This window comes from Anthonomus grandis, chromosome 3 (genome assembly GCF_022605725.1).
Source record: "Anthonomus grandis grandis chromosome 3, icAntGran1.3, whole genome shotgun sequence".
Lineage (NCBI taxonomy): Eukaryota > Metazoa > Arthropoda > Insecta > Coleoptera > Curculionidae > Anthonomus > Anthonomus grandis.
Window position 1 is genome coordinate 24,711,517 of NC_065548.1, and position 20,534 is coordinate 24,732,050.

General features: G+C 30.0%; 2 protein-coding genes across 4 annotated transcripts in view; one reads left to right on the top strand and one right to left on the bottom strand.

Moving 5' to 3' along the window:
- LOC126734675 (lachesin-like) overlaps positions 1-20,534 on the bottom strand; it is a 768,805-nt gene that overhangs the window by 665,790 nt on the left and 82,481 nt on the right. The gene's annotated exons all lie outside the window — the stretch shown is intronic.
- The window catches only part of LOC126734636 (piggyBac transposable element-derived protein 4-like), a 30,039-nt gene continuing 13,028 nt past the window's right edge, over positions 3,524-20,534 (top strand). Inside the window, exons 1-3 of the mRNA XM_050438331.1 lie at positions 3,524-3,578; positions 3,648-3,744; positions 12,689-13,410. Coding sequence (XP_050294288.1) covers positions 3,524-3,578; positions 3,648-3,744; positions 12,689-13,410 — 874 coding nt within the window. The remainder of the gene's footprint in view (positions 3,579-3,647; positions 3,745-12,688; positions 13,411-20,534) is intronic.

Consider the following 20,534-nt stretch of genomic DNA (forward strand, 5'->3'; position numbering starts at 1 on the left):
TTTATTCTAAAAATGGTAGCAGATTATTCAATTATCACGAAAGATTACACTAGGTACGGTTACAAAGAAATAAACTATACTTATTACTTAGAATCTGATTACCTAAAAACAAAACGAACGCCCGCGGCAAACCGACTATAAAAGTAATAAAAATACCGTTCTTCAACTTAAAACTCGACTTGAACTACTTTTTAAAACCGATCCTATACACTATTATGCCTAATAAGAGCCCTCCCCCATCGCACGCCCACGCCTTGTTTTGACCATTCCGCGGAAATACAAATACTGAGAAACCTTATGAGAAGCATCGCGCGAGGACCTAAATTACAATAACACAAACAAAAGATATTGCAACGGCTTTGACAGCTGATCAATTGAAACGCATATAGTTTTTTTTTGGAGTATTTTTGACTTTTAATATTTTCTACACCGTCAGCCAAATTAGAATGCTGTTTTCAATGTTCCTTTGCCCAATGTATGTAGAATATACCTTAGTTTATTTTAACTTAGTTAAGCTAAAATTAACTTACAGGTTTTTTATAATATGTAGGTAAGTAAAGACTATTTTATTATATCATACCTGCTGCATCAGCTGTAAAAGATACTTTTTGTATCTTGCTGTAATCTGGATGATTGACTTCACATACTTTATACATATTTATAATTGCCTCCTTTTCAGAAACCGTAAAATGTTTCTTACAAGCTCGTTTTTTAGGGGTTGAATTCAAAAGATGACCCAGAGGTACGTCACCCATTTTTCAAAACAAATAAACAAACTAATACACACAAAAGATAAACAAATTATAAACCTACAAAAGAGACGCAAACAAATTAAAAAACAATCAGACCGTATACGCGCGCCAAAACTCCTGCTCTAAAATTCTCCAGTATTCACTGGTATTCGAACACGCATTTCGTTTTAACTGTTGCGTGCTATTCACGTGATTACTGCATCTTTTCGGCGCGCCGACTTTAGAATAAGCGGATTATAAGATGCCAAGCCAAACCAGAAAAGATGTATTAGGAAAGAAATATAATAAAAAATACGGAAATATATACCGTGTAAATATTGGAAAAACAATATATATGTAGGAAAATGTGTTATAAGCAATATTGTTTTTAAACCTTTTTATTTATTTTAATAGGAAAATATACAAAATATTCAAATATCTATCATACTACTAAACCTGTAGTAAAAAATATAATATTAAATAATTATTATAAATATGCGTTTTTAAAATTGATAATAAAACGTTTATTTTTTAAATATTTTAAAGGAATTTCTAGCACCAGAATAATTAAGGTAATAGCAATTTGTAAAATGACTAGAAATGACAATAAAAAAAGACTTAGTAAACAGATAGATAATTTTAAGTTGATCAAAATTAAGTGTTTAAAAATTTTATAATGCTATAATAAGCCGTTGGTAAAATATGATTTTCAAATATTAAACTCTCATCAATGAAGAAACCTAGAAACCAAAAATAGTTTCTACTATATAATCGAATCATTAAAAAGAATATCATACACATCACACTTCAAATCCAAATTATCCGTGTTACCAACATTAAAAACAACTTAATTACTGATGCACTACTCTCCAATATTATAAAGATTATTACGCCAGAGAGTCGCAATATTAATCTGAACCACTTGTCTATGCTGTGGTAAAAAGATTAGGTAAAACTCAGACTGTTACGGCACTTAACAATTAAAAACAATAGCAAATCCCGAAGAAGGCCAAAAAGAACGAATCAATTTTAAATCCATTTCCAGGTCTTAATTCATAAAAATCAAGCTTCGACAGCTGTACTTCATGACCAACACAATTAGGAGCGTTAGACAGATCTTTAGTGTTTACATATACATAGATACACACTCTTCAAGAACTTGAAAAGTTCCCGAGTATCTTTAGAACTCCAGATTTATTAAAGGATCGCACATTACATTGAGCTTTTAAAGAGAGAATTTTTTGTTTGTAAGCCTTTCAAGAACCTTGGAGACTCTAGATAAAATACATACGAGGCGAAAGTTAGAGTGCTTTATCGTTAGTGCAGACTAACTCATAAAGGAGTGTAACTAGCTCTAGTTAGAAAACAGTTACCTTACTTCTCCAAAAAAGAGGTTTTGTTGAATCGCCTCGTATATGTCAGGACCTTTCGCTATTTGATTTTTTCTTTTAAGGCGCAACCTTATTCAGCATAGCAATTAATGGGAAGTATAGCTTAAGAATGCCGAGCTATTACTAGAAAACCTTTGTTAATATACCTTGGGAGATATACTCTCTTGGTCTCTTGAAACCAATGGAAATAATCCTAAGCTATTATTAAATTAATAACAAAAATTATTATTATTATTTATTATTATTATTAATTATTTGTTATTATTTAAGTTAATACCTCATTTAATAAAGAAAAACTATTACATCGAAAGAAGCTTTGTACTATTGGAAAGGATTTTTTAAAGCTTTTAAATAAGGTATCACACCCAAGGGGTTGCCACTGAAGACTAAAAGATTAGGGTACCTGAGGGTAAATGGAGAGGTAAAAACAAGTTAGTTTTTACAGTATTTTGCTTTCTACTTTCTAATTGGAACTTTCTAAAGAGAGAAAGGGAAATTCTTTTCAGATATTTTTTGTGGTTTCTTATATTTTGATTTTAAGTTTTCAAATTATCAATGTGTATATGATAACTTACAAGATGGTAATTGCTTTATTACCAAAACCAAATCATTCAAAGCACTCATAGCTCAAACGCAGAGCCAGTGAGCTGTAAGAAAATAGAGGAGATGTGAAGAGATGCCGTTGAAGCCTTAAGAATCTATGTTTCTTTAGACACTAAATTAAACGATCTCAATATAATCTGCTTGGTGAGAAAGAAAAAACTGGTTAATAGCCGAAAAAATTCTAAGTAATATTAGAAAAATAGTCATTTACACCATCAGGCCGATATATACTTATAAGAACGGTGCAATCATTCGTCGACGAGAAAACTGTTTAAAATGATTGTTATAATTTTCTTTAAATCTTTTTTCCTTGTAGTAAATCATTTAGCTAATTTAAATATATAATGCAATGTATTTAAGATTAATTAAGGTTTAAATATTTTGTTGAAACCAAGTTAGTCAGCTGAACTTATTTTTTTTATGACATGTATTGCTTCTTATTTTTCGCTTTATATGCTAATGGATATAGCTAATAAGATATAATACATATTTTATTAGCTATAGCAATACTATTTGTATAAATATTAAATTTAAAAAATTATATTTTTTACTAAATTAATAAAAAACAGAAGAACATTAATTATTAATTCAGTGAAAGTCCGATAATTTAGTTCTAATATATAATTTAGTAAATAAAACCAACATTTTGGTAGTTAAATTAACTACTCTTATCAAGCTAAATAAATGTAAATTTATTTTTCGCCTGAATTTTTTGTAACGAAGTTCAAATACACTCTTTATTGGCAACCTTCATACCACGCTGATATACCGGTTGTCAGACATGGTTCATATTTGGAAATGGACGGTTTGGTGACTTGCCCTTCGTCCTCCGCGGATTATATAACCATACTCGGTCCCCAGGATTAAAACCGGTAGAATTCGCCTTTATGTCATAACGTGATTTCATTTTGTTATTTTTTAGATGAAGTTTATCCCGTACCTCTCCATGGACCATTTGTAAACGCTGTTGAAGATGCTCAACGTACTCCTCAAGGATTTCCGCCCTGTCGGGTTTCCCAGTAATAATGTCCGAAGGTAAACGAAGTTCTTCACCAAATATAATTTTTGCCGGGCTTTTTCTAGTAGAGTTGTGAATAGAAGAACGACATACTAATAGAAATGGTTATACACAGGTATGCCAGTTGGTTTGCTTATAGTTTGCCACAATTCTAAGATAGGTTTCAAATGTGCGATTAAGTCTTTTAACCATTCCATCAAACTGCGGGTGTAGGAGAGTTGTGCGAGTCTTATTGATTCCCAGCAACTGGCATACTTGTTACAATACTCGTGGCTTAAAGTTCCTTCCTTGGTCTGAATGTATCTTTCTGGGAACACCAAATCGACAAATCCAGTTCTGGAACAGCACTTTAGCTACTGTCGTTGCTTTTGGGTTTGAAATGGGATAAACCTCGAGCCACTTACTAAAGTAACCCTTAGCAATAAGAGCATATTGATTTTCGGAGCTACTAGTAGAAAAAGATTTTGCTACGTCTATGGCAATTCGTTCAAAAGGTGCATCAACTAAATGCTGAATAATTTTTCCTCTGAGCCGGGTTTTTGAGCCTTGCTTGAAGAATATTGCTCACACTATCGGCAGCAGCGTTCAAAATCTTCATGAATGTTCAGCCAGTAAACCCGTTCTCTCACTTTTGCCAAAATCCATTTCGAGGAAGGGCTGTCAGATATGTCTTTTCTTTTCCGTCTACGCTCTCCCATACTTTTTTTAATAAACCATTTTGTATAATCAACGAATTCCATTGAGATCAATAAACTTTCACTTCCGAAAATTTGTCAGATTCTGATTTTGAAATTTCTCGAGATTTTAGTTCGTAAATAAGACCAAAAACTGGGTCATCACACTGATCCTGGATTAAACTAGCTGCGTCCTACTCTTTAGGATAGTTCAGGCCGATTCGATTGCAAGTAAATATCTCTGGATGTTGTTTTTAGTTCTTTTTAAGGCATTGTTGACATATTTCAATGCAGGATCTTCTCGATAAAGCATCGGCGTTTTGGTGAAATTCGCCTTTCCTATGGTCTATTGTTAAGTGGTACTCGTTGAAGACACCTTGCTATTTGTCCTTCGGGGTTTTTGAATTAAAACAGCCATTTCCGAGAAGCTTGGTCAGTCCTAAGGATGAATCGTTGACGATACTTATGGAAATGTGCAATAGCTTTTACTGCTGCCAATAGCTATCTAGTGACGCAATAGTTTCTTTCTGGTTTTAATACCGTTTTACTGAACATGGTCCAGCTAGCGCCTTATCATGACTAGGGACGATCAAAGCTGAGAGGGGAACAGTATTATGAAAATCTAAACACGTAAATACTGCCCTGTTAAGCATAAGAGTCGTATCTCCATATTTGAATATTTTGAGAAAATGAGAAAAAACATTTTGCCTTTCTACCATCGTAAGTACTAATATCCTTGAAATTGAATTAACCTTAATGTATAAATTTTGTGACGTAGAATTTAAATATAAATTTGTTTTCAAGAAATTAAGAGTATAAAACATGTTTTTGTTAGTTACCACAAATTTGCCTAACAATCAGCAACTAAAATAGTAATGAAGATTATTTTAATAAATCATAAGTGTCCATGTCTATAAAAAAACTACACTTAACAAAGGTTAAAATAAATATTATAACTTTTTCATATAAATGATTCTACAAAATGATATATTTAATGCTTATGAGACGCTGAGCTGTAACTTAATAGTAAACATAACTGTTTAACTTAAACAACGTTTGACGTAACTAAAAAAAATATTATTTGTATTTGTAACTAAAACGAACACTCTAACTGATCCAATAAATACACAACAATATTATGTCAACTGAAATTTTTATTATGATTAATAATTTATTCATCTTCATTCACAGGATGTTCGGATACTGGCAAATTATTCCAAAAGTTCATTCTGGTAGTGGGAATAATTCCACCAAGTCGTTTTGTAAGAGTGTCCTTCCTATTTTGACTTATGCCACGAAAGTCGTTCTTACATTTAGGCTTTTCCCAACCATTCTTTTGGTGCTTTGCTACTACAAAATTTAATGCTATAGCCTCTTATTCATTAAATTTGCATTTGTACGACAATGACTGATTTTCTCTTTTAAAATCAACCTGCACCATATTGTTTAAATATGGCCGAGGATTTATTCTGCTTAATTTATACTGAGAACCTTTGTCTTCCCAATTGAAAAAATTGTTAATTTTCATTTCAATTAATTTTACTTTGGACGAGTTAGCTTTTTGAACAGCATCTTTATAATTTTCGAAATCAAACACCTTTTTCCGGTATTAAATCAATTTGACGTATCTACTTCATTGTTAAGTAAATATGTCACATGTACGCTATGTTAGGTTTATTTGTCGTATTTGAACTGCAAATACGACATATATACCTAAAAATATACAGTTTGGACAATTTTGCTTAACAAAGTGAGCATAATTTCACATACGACAAAGAAATAATATAGTTTGCTGGCCGGTAATTAATATTTTACGACATTTTGATCTAACAAATAGATGTAAAACATTGATATGATGTGAAATACCAAAAAATCTCAAAATTGCCGAAAGATGCAGATACGACTCTGATTCTTAACACGGCAGAATAATTCTCCTAGTTTTTTACTATTTTATTTGTATTTTGTAAATAAAAATTCATTACTATGGTTTATTTAGCGTTCTACATACGTTTAGCTTAATACTTGCTTCTATAGTGTCTAGTTTTTAAGTAGTTCATCTTGTTTTCTGTCTCGTTTGTCCTGATTCTTTTTCAGATTATCTTTAAAATTTTATAAATCTCCTTTCATTGTAAGGTATTCTTGTTTTCTATCTCGATCTTAATTTTCTTCTTCATGTAATTTTTCATGGTTTTGATGAGATCTTCCTTTTCTTTCTTTAGGTCGGATTTAATTGTCTTTAATAAATAGTCCTATTTCTTGTCTCGTTCTTCTTGTTTACGGCCTTGTTCTTCTTGTTCTTTCTTTTGTTTACGGTATCGTTTCTTTTATTCTACTTTTTGCTCGTTAAACTTCCCTAATAGTAGCTCCATCAGTTTTTCGGTCTCCGTCTTTTCTTTTTATTTTTTTTTCTCCTCCTGACTTCTTGTTAAAGGCATTCGCTAAAATGGGCTTCCAAATATCCTTTATTTCTAACACCAAATGTAACGAAATGCAGGGACATACTTTTTATTGGCAACGTCAAAAACTTTAACCTAACTCCCGTTGACAGTCGTTTAATTGTTTCTAAGGTAAAAAGTGACAAAAATCTCATGAAACCCGTCCCTTTTAAACCCCATGCAGCAATTTAGAAATGTTTAAAACTTTCTTCATTATTTTTGCCTAAAGAGATCAATAATATTAAGAGAATATTGACAGTCAAGAGAATATTGACAGCAAGCAAGTATACAAATTCTAAAAAATGTAAAATACAGGGATTTATAATAAGAACCTAAATATGGGCCAAAATGAGGCCCTCAAACAAGATGAGCTACATAAAAACTAGACGCTATAGAAGCAAATATTAGGCTAAACGTAAGTGAAATGCTAAATAAATTCTTCTCATCAACTATACATAAAATTACATTTTTAAAACAGTCAGCTAATGAAAATTATTTTTGTTACCGTTTAGTTTTTATAATTGCAAAAACTCCCTCGATTCCAACTTACCGGTTATTAATAACAGGCACTGTTTTTCATCCATTGTCCTATTTTAACAAAGCACCAGAAAAATTCAGTCGAAACCATTGCATCGATGAAGTAATTCATTAATTATTTCCAAAAAATTGAATGTTTTTACACCGTATTGGAAAAAAATACTGTGAGAGTTGATTTCGATGACAGATTAATTTTTAACAATTAATTCTGATTGATTCTTACAATATTCTATTATACTAAAATACTTTTATGATTAAATACATGAATAAAGATTCTCATAGGGTATTTAACAATACGTTATAATAAGCATTACATTTAATATATTTTAAATAATTGAGTCTAAGTAAAATTTATGCATTAGAAAAAAATTAAATAAACTATTTTAGTCGTTATGTGATTTCAAGAAACTAATAGTTTTTGGCTTTTCATAATTTAAAATGACATAAAAAAATATCTATTAATGTGAATCCATTTAAAATAAAAATTGCGTGTGTAAGTTAAAATGTTTTGAAATGTCAAAATGTTAAATTTAATATTAAAACGTTATAAAAAGGCAGTATTTCATATTCATTTCAGCTAAACAGCTGCCATATTCAATTTGACCGCGCATTCACAATAAAGAAATGAAATATGAGAGAAACGTCAGACGGCAGCGTGTCTTTTATGTTAAACCGATATTTAAATTTCTAATACTCGGCATAATTCTTCCTTAAAACTATAAAAGCAACGAGAGCTTGCCTTAATATATGGCATTTGTTCCTATATGAATTCCAATGGTTATCGCATATTTTAAAAAAATATTTATGAGAAAAACGGATACGGAAATTTTTGTATAAGAATATCGTTTTATTATTTTATCAAGATTTTTATGTCTTTGTAACAAAAATTATAATCATTTCATGCTAGATCTATAATTCTTTTTAATGCTTAATCTGTAATAGTTTAATAAGCTATTAAGCAAAATAAAATGATAACTTTTAAAACACCCTAAATAAATGTAAAATTTTAAGTATACGAAAATGTTTTAGGATATTTTAGATTTTGTAATTATTAGAACTGTAATGTCTGGTGGAGGTTATGTTTAGTTGTTGACTCTTGAGTGGTATTAAATACTTGTAAATATTTTCTTTTTTAGTTTTCAGTTTTCTATAATTTACCTCAGAATGAAAATTCCAAACTAATACATTTGTTGAAGATTCTTTATGCTAACACAATCATAAATAGTATTTGTATTAATGGATTAAACTAAAGAAAAAAGATACCAACTAGAGTAACTAAGAAGTCACACACTTATTGCTTATTTAATTTCAGATAATAAATATCTTCCGCGTTTAGTCTATCTAACCCTTAAATTTAGTGAACATTCCACTGTATCTATCACTATTAATAAACTTCAGAAGGACAACTTATAATCAATTAGATTTATAATTGTACAGACGTTAACTTACTAGCTAATAGTTTTATTGCGGATATTTGAAAAAATGTTAACCGTATGTACCCAAGGGTTAAAACTTTTAAAAGCAAAAATACCTTTAAAAACACTTGATATAAGAGTACCAATACAGCAAAGGGAACGACTTTACACCAAAAATAAAATAGTGAAATCATATGGAATGAATATAAAAATCTAAGAAATAAAGTTGTAAACAAAATAGTTTTTTTATTGAACATATTAATAATTAAATTCTTCCTCAAGCGGCTGATAAGCTAAATTTAATGATAAAATTCAATAAAATTTCCATGGCAAGAATTATAGAATTATAAAATACTTAAAGATTTAAAAAAATATCGGTGGAGGGGAGATAGTATTTTTAAGCATGTTGTGCGAGATGTGACTTATGCTGCTGGTGAATATTTTTTAGGTATTTTGAATGACTCAGGTGGACCTGTTCTTGTTGCTATATTTAATAGTTTTCTCTTTTTCTAAGCCCTTAACTCTAATAGCATCGTTTCATATAAATTTTTAGATTTTAAGAGAGAATTTGAAGCAGTAAATTCCAATTTTGGTTAGAAATGTAACGATTTGAGAGCTATAGAAGAAAGGAATATTGTTTTAAGGTTATTTCAGTCTTACTTGTCTGATTCAATGAGATGAGAGTTCAATGTGTTAGATATAAAAATAGTATGCCTAAAGTGTGTGTAAAGTAGTGTTATTTGCAGATGATACAATGTTGTATGTAGTGAGCAAGGATGAGATTTAAAAGCAACAGACCATGAAAATTCAATTTAAACTGAAGAATGTATTTAGCAATTCCTTTGCGACAATAAATTAGGTTTAATTACAAAGAAATTGAAAAGAATTAATTTATTTTAAGTTATATTGAGTGATCTACTATTATTTTATATAAGTAGTTCTCAGATAATTAAAATTAATAATAATGTTTATTTCGAAAAAACAATAATACAAAGAATACAGTTGGAAATACAATTAAATACTAAGTTTGTGCGTATTCCCACTTAAAATATATAGATATATCAAGTTCAGACAAATAAAATCTAATATTATGTGAACAGTATAGTGATTACAAGCTAGCAACATTTTCTCAATATTAATATGAATGATCCAAGTTTTTATCTTATACTTGATCCTGGCATACGGTTTATTTCTCAAGTCAAGAGGCATCATATTGTAAATTTTTGGAGCTGTATAAATTAACGATCTTACTAGTAAAAGTAAAATTTATTTTAGGAAAGGATAAAGGATTGTTACTTTGGAACCTGGTTGCCAAAGGCAATACTGGTCTACTTTTAGCTATTTGATTAATACAAAGAAGTTTTGTAACTGAATTTACATAAATGTGATGCAGCTGAGAAACTCCTGCCTCACTAAACAAATCAGTTGATGGGTACAAATTATTTTTAAATAAACAAACTTTCAGCAATGCTTTTTGAGCAATAACAAGAGGATAAAAGAACAGACCTGTAAGAAGCACCCCATACACTTATACCATAACCAAGTGCAGACTCCGCTAGAGTTTTATACAATGACAAGAGTGTCTTTTTTAACAAAGAATGCCTTAATATGTAAAACTTATACAACAACTTACGTATTTAACCAATTATGTAATTAATATGTACATTCCGTTTTAGTAAGTTAAATAAAAAATACTCCCAAATATTTTACACTATTGCCACAATCATTTTTAGTGTTACACTGGCAAAAATTGTAATTTTGGCCAATAATTAAATGAATTATGAATTCTTAATGTAGTGTAACCTGGCAGATTAGAATTATTTTTGGCATAATACGTAAACCTTGTTTTGCTGATATTTAAAGTTAGCAGACTGAAATCAAACCAATTTTTTATCCTTGATATTAATGACTCGGCTTTATTTTTGACTCGCTGCCAACTGCTATCTTCAATTATTAAGCAGGTGTCATCAGCAAAACATACCACACTATCTTTTGGGATAACAGAAAAAAGACCATTAATGTACAGCGTAAATAAAAGAGGCCCAAGCACAATACCCTGTGGCACACCATACTCCACCGCACGTCCAGAACTCACTGTTTCATTAATTTTTACCTGCTGTTGCCTATTTTCTAAAAACGATTTTAATAATTGATATGGTAATCCAATTATACCCAGATCACCTAGACGTTTTAGCAAAATATGGTGGGACACAGTGTCAAAGGCCTTGGCTAAATCAATAAAAATGGTCATGCATTTCATACCCGAGTTTAAACCAGAGACAATGTGGTTGGTTACCTTTATAAGTGCATCCTCTGTACTGCAGTTTTCCCTAAAGCCATACTGCTCATTAGATAACAAATGATACTTATTTATAAATTGAGTGAGTCGTAATGTTAGGCATTTTTTAATTGGTCTATAATTAGACGGTTCTTCCCTACTACCAGCCTTAAAAAGGGGAATAATAATTGTTTTTTTTAAAAATATCTGGTTAAATTCCAGATGAAAAAATTTGGTTTATTAAATAAGTCAAAGGTTTTAAGAGAGGTTTATAATTTAGTTTAATTATTTCATTTTAGAAATATTATCAATAGTGCTAGAGGTTTTGTACTTTAATGAATTAATAATTTTTATAAGTTCACTAGGCAGAATAGGATTTGACCAAAGGAACGAGAAAGTAAACTCAAAGTCTAAGTCTCATAAATCAAGCGTCTATTTTAGGTTACGCGTTTTGCCGTATTAGGGCATCATCAGACCTAAATAAAATTATTAAAATTAAATGATACAGAACAGAATGCTAATTAACCGAAAAGACAAACCTATCTAAATACAAAAGCCACACACTGACTCACACTAACATAAATAAAAAAATATAAAATAAAATGAGTTTTCACCACCGTGTATCGTTATTGACTAAAATATGGACTTTAACACGTTAACTGCCAGTCCCAATTAGAAAAAAAAATATCGGGTCCTACGGGCCACGTAACTTTTTTATTAAAAACTGTGTCTGTGTGCATTAAAACGAACGCATGTGTAAAAATTTAAGTAATTTTTGCTTTTCTTAGTTTAAAAAAGCTATGGCACCTGATTGTACAGGTTTTATTTTTTAATGTCGTGTGCCATGTGTACCTTATCTGGACACGTACAAGGTCAATGTTGATTCGCCTGGAGAGAAGGCAGCAGTTGTACGGTTTTCACTAGAAGCGCAAATACCAAGTGCATTTTAAGTTTGTTGCCTTCTTCATTCATTCTTTCTATAAAAATCGGTGTAAAAACATTTTGTTTTGTGGGCTATAATTTGGAGGAGCAATGGCGGCAAAGAAAAGAATTATTTCTGATACTGAGATGCAACAAGCAGTGGAGGCTGTAGCAGAAGAAATAGAGATTTATAGAGACCTCGACATGAGTGACGAGTTTTCAAATACCTATCTCAGATTCTGATTTGGATCCGACATATATATTCGGCGAGAAATCTTCAAGCAGTTCTGAAAAAGACCGCCCTAAAAAGAAAAAGATGAAGTATGTACGTCAGTTAGGTACGTAGGAGATTTGGCAATTCAATTTTTTATACATAATTTATTTTCTAAAATGTTATTAGAAAAAAACAGTGTTGTAAAAAGTTTCAATATACTAACTCGCGTACGAAACTAAGTGGAATACTTATGTATATCAAATTTAACGTCTAAAATTCATATTTTCTTTTCCTAGTAATGATTATCTTCTTATACACTACCCTCCATTTTTTTAGATAATTCCGAGCCTTCAACATCTGCTCAGTTAGATATAGACATAGATTCTTCAGGCAATGATGAAAGACCGGAGTGGAGACCAGCTTCAGGAAATTTTTCGACATTCACTCTACCAATTAATATTGGAATTTCAGCATTGAATTGAAGCATGAACTTCATTTTTTTGAATTACTTGTATCCGACGATGTTATTAATAAGATCATTGTCGAAACAAATAGATACGCGGAACAGCAAATTATTCTTGCCATAACGAATGAAAATATTGGCCAATATTCTCGCCTAAATGCATGGGTGGATACTAATTGTAACGAAATACGAACATTTATTGCTATTTTAATTTGGATGGGATTGGATAAAAAACCATCACTAAAAGATTATTGGCGCAAACATCCATTAGATAAAAACGAAATATCAAAATATTTGCCGCGGAATAGATTTGAGCTGCTTTTACGTATGTTTCATTTGGCAAATAATGAAGATTGTCCTCCCAATGACCGGCTTCATAAAATTCAATGCCTTGTTGATATGCTGAACAAGAATGCTTCTTTCTGCATTATTCCAGAAGAGTCTCTTTGCATCGATGAAACCATGATACCTTTCCGAGGTAAAGGAAAACGACACAAGTTCGGCATTAAAGTTTATAAAGTATGTCTAGATGGAGGATTCACTTACAGCCTGAAAGTATATTGTGGTAAAGAGAAAATAAATGGACAATCGGTTGCGGAATCTATTGTTATGGAAATGTTGCAACCATTGCTTGATAGTAGCCGGACCCTTTTTGCAGACAATCGGTACACCTCTATTCCTCTTGCGGAAAACTTGCAAAATAGATCAACTCATCTAGCTGAAACGATTCGTAAAAACAAAAGAAACCTACCAAAGTCTGTAGTTGATGCAAAATTAAAAAAAGGGGAAATTGTTGCAAAACAAAATAAAGTTATTGTTATGAAGTGGCATGACAAGAGGGACGTGCTCTTCTTATCCACAAAACATACAGATGAACTAAAGGAAGTACACCATAGAGAGGGTCCTAGGCTCAAACCTTCTGCAATAATCGCCTATAATAAGGCCAAATCATTGTTGATATGTCAGACCAAATGTCAGCTTATTCAAATTCTCTAAGAAAGTCAATTAAATGGTACAGAAAATTGGCCTTTGAATTTATCACAGGTACCTTTTAAATGCCTTAAATCTGTACAATAAAATTAACGAGAAAAAAATTTCAATAACAACTTTCAAAGAAAATCTTGCCATGCAACTTTTGGAAACGGCAGTACCGCCAATCCCAATGAATCCCTCAAAAGAGCACAAAGTTTCCGAAAAGACAGATAACGAGAAAAAGCTAAAAAGAGGCAGGTGCAGATATTGCTACGAAAAAAACTCACAAGAACAGGGGCGTAATTATGCTGTAAAAAATACCAAAAGAGTTTCCTACGTATGTCTAGGTTGTGACGAAAATATTTTTATTTGTATGGACTGTTTTTTCCAAAAACATGTTTTTAAAAATATAAAATAATCTTGTATTTATTTTTTTAAATAATTTGTTTATTTTATAATTATAAATAGCAATTTTACATGTTAAATGACTGCCCATTAAAAAAATAAACGTATAAAAAAACGTCAATATTTTGTGTCATATTATTTCGAAAAACAAAAATATTCCCGAGCCATTCTCAAACAAACTATTTCCTACGCCAGACCAATCCATACCAACTATTTCCTACGCCAGACCAATCCATACATACATTTCAATTAACGTTTAATGTGGCCACCCCATGTACACATGGCTTGGAAGGTAAGAAGTTCTGTGTCCACTGGTGGTACATATGACGCTGAATAAAAATTGACTGTGTCCATATATGGTACACGTGGCAGTTAACGTGTTAAAACGCCAAATATCACATCCAGTACATATTATACGTAAAATAGGATTTAAAAAGAATTTATTGTTGGCCTTTATACTAGGAAAGTTGTAGTCATTAGAATTATTTACTTTGCTAGCCAAGTTAGACCCCACAGAACTAAAGAATTTGTTAAACTCCTCAGCAATTAATGGATCAGTAGTAAGAGAATAGCCAGCTTTACTTTTAATATGTTTAATGTCATTGTTGCCACCAGAAAAGTCTTCATTTGTACATTTTTTGATAGTCTGCCAGGTACCTAGGATATCCTGAGTAAGAGGAAAAGAGGTCTTTAAAATAAGAAGCTTTAGCAACATTTAACACTTTAGTAAGCTTTTTTTGATATTCTATAAATTGAATTTCATAACCAATATTTAGAGGATTTAATGATAAACATTTCTTTAAATAATTCCATCTTCTTATTGAATTCAAAATACCCCTTGTTACCCAAGGTTTTAAAATTCTGTGCTGGCATTTGACATACTTCTCAGAACTACATAATTTAATATGGTTAGTAATTTTATTAATAAAATTTCTAAAGTCTTCTGAATTAAGTCTTAGACTAAGTTGAAACCTATCCAAATTTTTAATTAGTCTAGAACCAATATTATTACTACTTAACAGAGGAATATTTAACAAAGTAGGAAAATGGTCTGAATACCCCCCTCTTAAAACAACAGCTTCGGAGGTGAATTTTGACCTGACATCACTAGACTGACACCTCGACAATCACCCTGCTCCCTAGTAATAACATTAATTTTACTCAAAAACCCTTTTGATAACATTAAGTTTAAATAATTATTAACAAATTATTAACATTACACCTTTTATTTATGATATTCAAATTATCATGACCATCGAAAATTTATATTCTATCGCAAATATTTGTCTAAGCTCGATAGACAATCTAATTTTTCTATATTATGACAAGGATGAAAGCTAGTAATACCATTATTAATACTATTTTTAACCAACACAGCCCTTAAGAAACTACAATCATTTACCTTTTTTATTTTAGCACTAACAAAAAACTCACTTCTTATGTAAAAAACTTTGTTTTTTACATAACAAGATTTATAATTATTTTATGCATTTTATGTAAAATATCATAATTACGGTTATGCTAATTTTTTGTTTTTCTACTTGCTCCACATTTGGGTTGTGACCTTACTCCATGGAATATCGAGACAGTACATACTGCTCCCCAAAAAATTGACCGAGATACCCTATTTAGCCTGGGTCTTAGTGTAATTGAGAAAATCATATGTTGTAACATACTTGAGAGCCGACCATGCTATCCAAACTTAGCAGTACTATAAAATGTTGCAACTGATATTTCTCAAATGGAACGTAATATTGAATAATTTAATTGTATTTTATTTATTTAAATCATTTTATATTCTATGTATATATGTATTATCCTTTTTGCTGAAAAATATACATGATTATATTACTTTCTCAAGATTTTTTATTCAACATTTTCGAATTTTGAACTTAAAAACACCCTAAATAAAAATGTTAATAATGTAAAAAAAAGGTTTTTAAAGGAAAATATTTTTTGCATACTGTAATTTTTTTATAAAAAATATTTCAATTTTTCTATTTTTTTAATAATAATTATTTTCAATAAAGAAATAAAATATGAGAGAAACGTTACATAAAAGCATGTCTTTTTATGTTAAACCGTTATTTAAAATTCTAATACTCGGCATAATTCCTCCTTAAAGCTATAAAGGCAACGAGAGCTTCCTTTGATATATGGTATTTGTTCGTATATAAATTCCAATGGTTATGAAATATTTTAAAAATTTAAATTTAAGAAAAGTGGATAGAAAAATTTTTATAAAGAAATGTTTTTATATCCTGCAATTATTTTTTATTAAACATTTTCTTCTATTTACTTTTTAAAATTTTTGAAAATAATAAAGAAAATAATGTTAATTACTTTTTTTATTTTTCTAAATTTATTAAGCAAAATACACGATTAAACATTAAATACACCTTAAATTAGACTAAAATTTATGTGAATTTATGTGAATAATGTGAAGAAATATTTTCATGTACTGCAGAGTGCTTTTCTGTTAAAAAGTCGATACTTAGATTTCAATTACTGGCATAATTCTTCCTTAAAACTGAAGCAACGAGAGCGCGCTTTGATATACGTGTAGGGTATTGGTTTATATATGAATTTCGATGATTTTGGAATATATTAAAAGGTTATTTAAAAAAGAGTAATAGGGAGATTTTTATATAAGTTCTCTTTGTATGCTGCAATTATTTTATAAGGATTTTCTTTTCAATACTAATTATAATACTAAAACACTTTTAATATTCCTACCCTAATATTGTTCTGTGTAATGCTATAAGGATCTCCTGGCCATGCGATAGATAGCCGGGTGTATTAAAAAACTTCTTTCATCTTTGAGTAATTTATTGGGTACAAGAGTGAAATTCTATCTCTGATCACTTTTTAAAAGATTAACCTACTTAGATACCGGTAAAGGCATTGGTTTGGTGCCAAGGTTGTTTACAGACTCATAGTTGCAACGAAAACAGGAAGATTAACGCTTTGTATTTTTACAAAGCCAAAAAAACAATGGTCCGCTGCAAGTGTACCATTGTCATGTTTTGACAGCGGTCTAAAATAGTCCGCGAGCTTAATTAAAGACTACCTATTGCGGTTAGGCAACAAGCTTCGCAAATACATTTACAACTTCTAACATGTTCTTAAGGCTAAAGTAAATAATTTAACTTTAAAAATATACGTTGAATGAAGCTGAAACTTGTTAATGTAAAGAAGGATTTTTTGTGTGATATTAATTTTGGATAATATAATGATTTTAGCATAATTTTGTCATTTGCACATTTATCATGTTTAGTAATAGTAATTATAGTATAATAATATAACCTTTTTATCATACTAACTCTAAAATAGTTAAACCTGCTCCTAAACAAAATGAAGGATAACACCCTGTATAAAAATAATAATTATTTTTGTAAAATATAGCTTTTGTATACAAATATTTTTGCATACTTTAATTACTTTATAAGAATTTTTTAATTAAGATTTTTCTAAGTATTTCAATAATAATTATAATATTATAACTCTATAATACAGTTATAAGCAAATAAGCAAAATAAATAACAGTCTTGGAATACTCTAAATGAAAATAGCAATTATTACATTCTTATGATGATAATTTAAAAGTAGAATTTCATTACTTTCTTATATTTATAATAATTTTCTTAAATTAATTACTTTCGGAATGACAAATATTCAGTTAAATCATGCTGCAGGGCTTTTAATATTCATTATTTTATTAGCTGTGGCTGTAAACATCGTATTAGAATTATCAATTTAAATTTTCTGGTTATTTTGTTAGATGTTTTTATCATCAAAATATCAACTCATTTGAAATTTATTAAATTCACTTGTTTGTACTCCGATTATAGTTCTCAATTGGGAGCTTAAATAGAATTTTAATAAGCTAAAAAAAACTGCCAAAAATAAATAAATTACTTCCTATAAATTAATCCTACTGAAACATCACCTTTGATTATTATTGTCGGCAGTAGCGGATAAATTCCCTTGAAAGAACCCAACATAAGCCAACTTAAGCGCTAACGTGCTGCATGTCGGGCTTGCTTTATCCGTTCGCAATTATCTAGATAAAGTTTTTCGACGTCTTTGGACAGGTAGATGAGGGTTCATTGAATGGTCACCCAGATCGCCAGATTTAACTTACCTCGATTTTTTCAGGAGATACTTAAAAAGTAAAGTGTATGTCATCAAACCAGCGAGTTTGTAAGATTTAAAAGAACAAAAACGCTAGGAAATTAGAAATATTATTCCAGATATCATTGACAACGTTTAAAAAACAATTTTTAAATCGCCTTGGTTATTGTCAGGTTGTTAACAATGCTTAATTCGAACATTTAATTTAGATAGGTATTACTTTAATTTTACATTTTATCATAATTTTTTATTTAAAATTGTTTATGTAATAAACCACTATTCATTTATACCAAATCCTTTGTAAAAAAATGCGTTTTTTTCTGATTCTGCATTAAAAATTGGTGGTTTCCATTTAAAAAAACATATTGATGATATCGTATCTTTTTTTCCAGTCACCCTGTTTATTTGATTTCCACGTAGAAAAACCCTAAACCAAATATTAAAATCGACGAGTTTGGCAATTTTTTTCAGAAACGGTCCATCTCATTTTTATTGAATTTATCCGCTACTTTACGAATGCACTGTATATATAAGCCGCTCAGAGAAAAAGTGGTATATGTCAGTATTTTTTAATTTTTGAGTTATACCATTAATTTTGTTTCTACAGGTCTAATATATTCGGTCGAAAACTGGCATAACTCAAAATTTTAACTTAGCTAAGATAAGAGCTTCCCAACGTTATTCCTCTCAACATAATGGATTCGTTCGCTGGAATAGTGGTATAAGTCAAGGCACCACGCTGTTCCGATCTCGCGCCAGGTCCTATTAAACTCGCTTTTTCTTGTTTAGTTAGGTTTTTTTAGTGTTATGTTACGTAGTGTGTAGATCAGTTACTGTAGCTAAGAAAAAATATATGATAGAACTTCTTCAGTGGATTCCCCCGATTCAGCATCAGTTCTTCCTGGACTAACTGACAAAAGAAGATGCTGTTGACCGTGGTCCATTATTCGATTTTGATGAAGATTAATTTGTTTAATAACTTGTTCTTACTCTCCTTACTGTAAGTTTAGTATGTAAGATAAGTAGCAATGTTTTGCTCTTCAAGCTCTATATTTTTTGAATACTTCAGTAACTTCACTATCAGTAATAGATATCATAGTAAACATACTAAAGCTATTATTTTTCTTTGGTTCATTAGTAATCATAGTTCATTAGTGGTATAACTCTACAAGTTATACCACTTTTCCGCTATGTTTTTGAAAAAAACTTACTGGAAGAATGACATTGGGCGGCAAAAATGTAATTAATGGGCGCAATCAGTAAAAATGTTTACCATATGAAATTTTAGTACAAGGTTATTATAAATATGTACAAAAAAGTAAAGAATATGTTACTGTGATTTTTTAATTCATCCAGATGCAAAATATCAATTTTCGAAATTTCTACTTTAAGGGAGTTAGACCACTTTTCCGCTGAACGGCTCATATATGTGTAATGAAATTTCTCGACTGAAAAACATTATACCGCAATTTAAGCATTAAAACGAGAGGCACAATTTAAAATTATATATTAAGGTTTAATGTATTTCTATTTCTATTTGAATAACATCTTATGAAACTAAAATATATAATATTTTATACTTAAATAATTTTTTTATAATTCATAAGTTGAGATCTAGCTGTAGTTAAAGTAAATAAATAAACTAACGGAAATATTTTTATAGGATTATCTTTTTTTATTAAACAAAAAATATTTGGCCAAAATGTTGAATATATAATTATAATTTAATATTACTTAAATAAAAATATAAAAAAAAAATAAACCAGACAAGACAGGTCAATTAAAATCCATGTATTTAAATAGAAACTATTGCAACATTTGTGGAAATTTGCAGCATTTGATGTTCTAACTTGATTAACCCAATTACCGTGTTTGACATGCTTATTAATTATTCTCGTTATGTTGGATATATATGTATTTTACACAGGTTATATTATTCAATAAATATATATACTTTTTTCAAATAATGTTAAAACTTCTGTACTATATATAGGAACGTATTTCTATTAATAATTTTTAAATTGAAGGAGTGATAAAGTTTTTATCGTACTTGTCATTACAAAATACTTACTCTAAACACTTTATAATTTGGTGAGTTATTAACAATAAAGCTGGTGTAGGCTTCTGTGTGGAGATCCTATATACTAGGAAACTAGTTCGCCTAAAAAATACAAAATTCAGCCAGTGAGTGACGGATTTTTCAACCGCAATTGGCAATTAAGACGCAATCCCTATACCATACCCTAAAAGAATCTGATGACCATCTCATCAGAGAGCTTAGCACTCAGGAACGCTAGGTTCAAATATCAAGACTAAACTTCCAATTTGCCTAGCGACATAAAA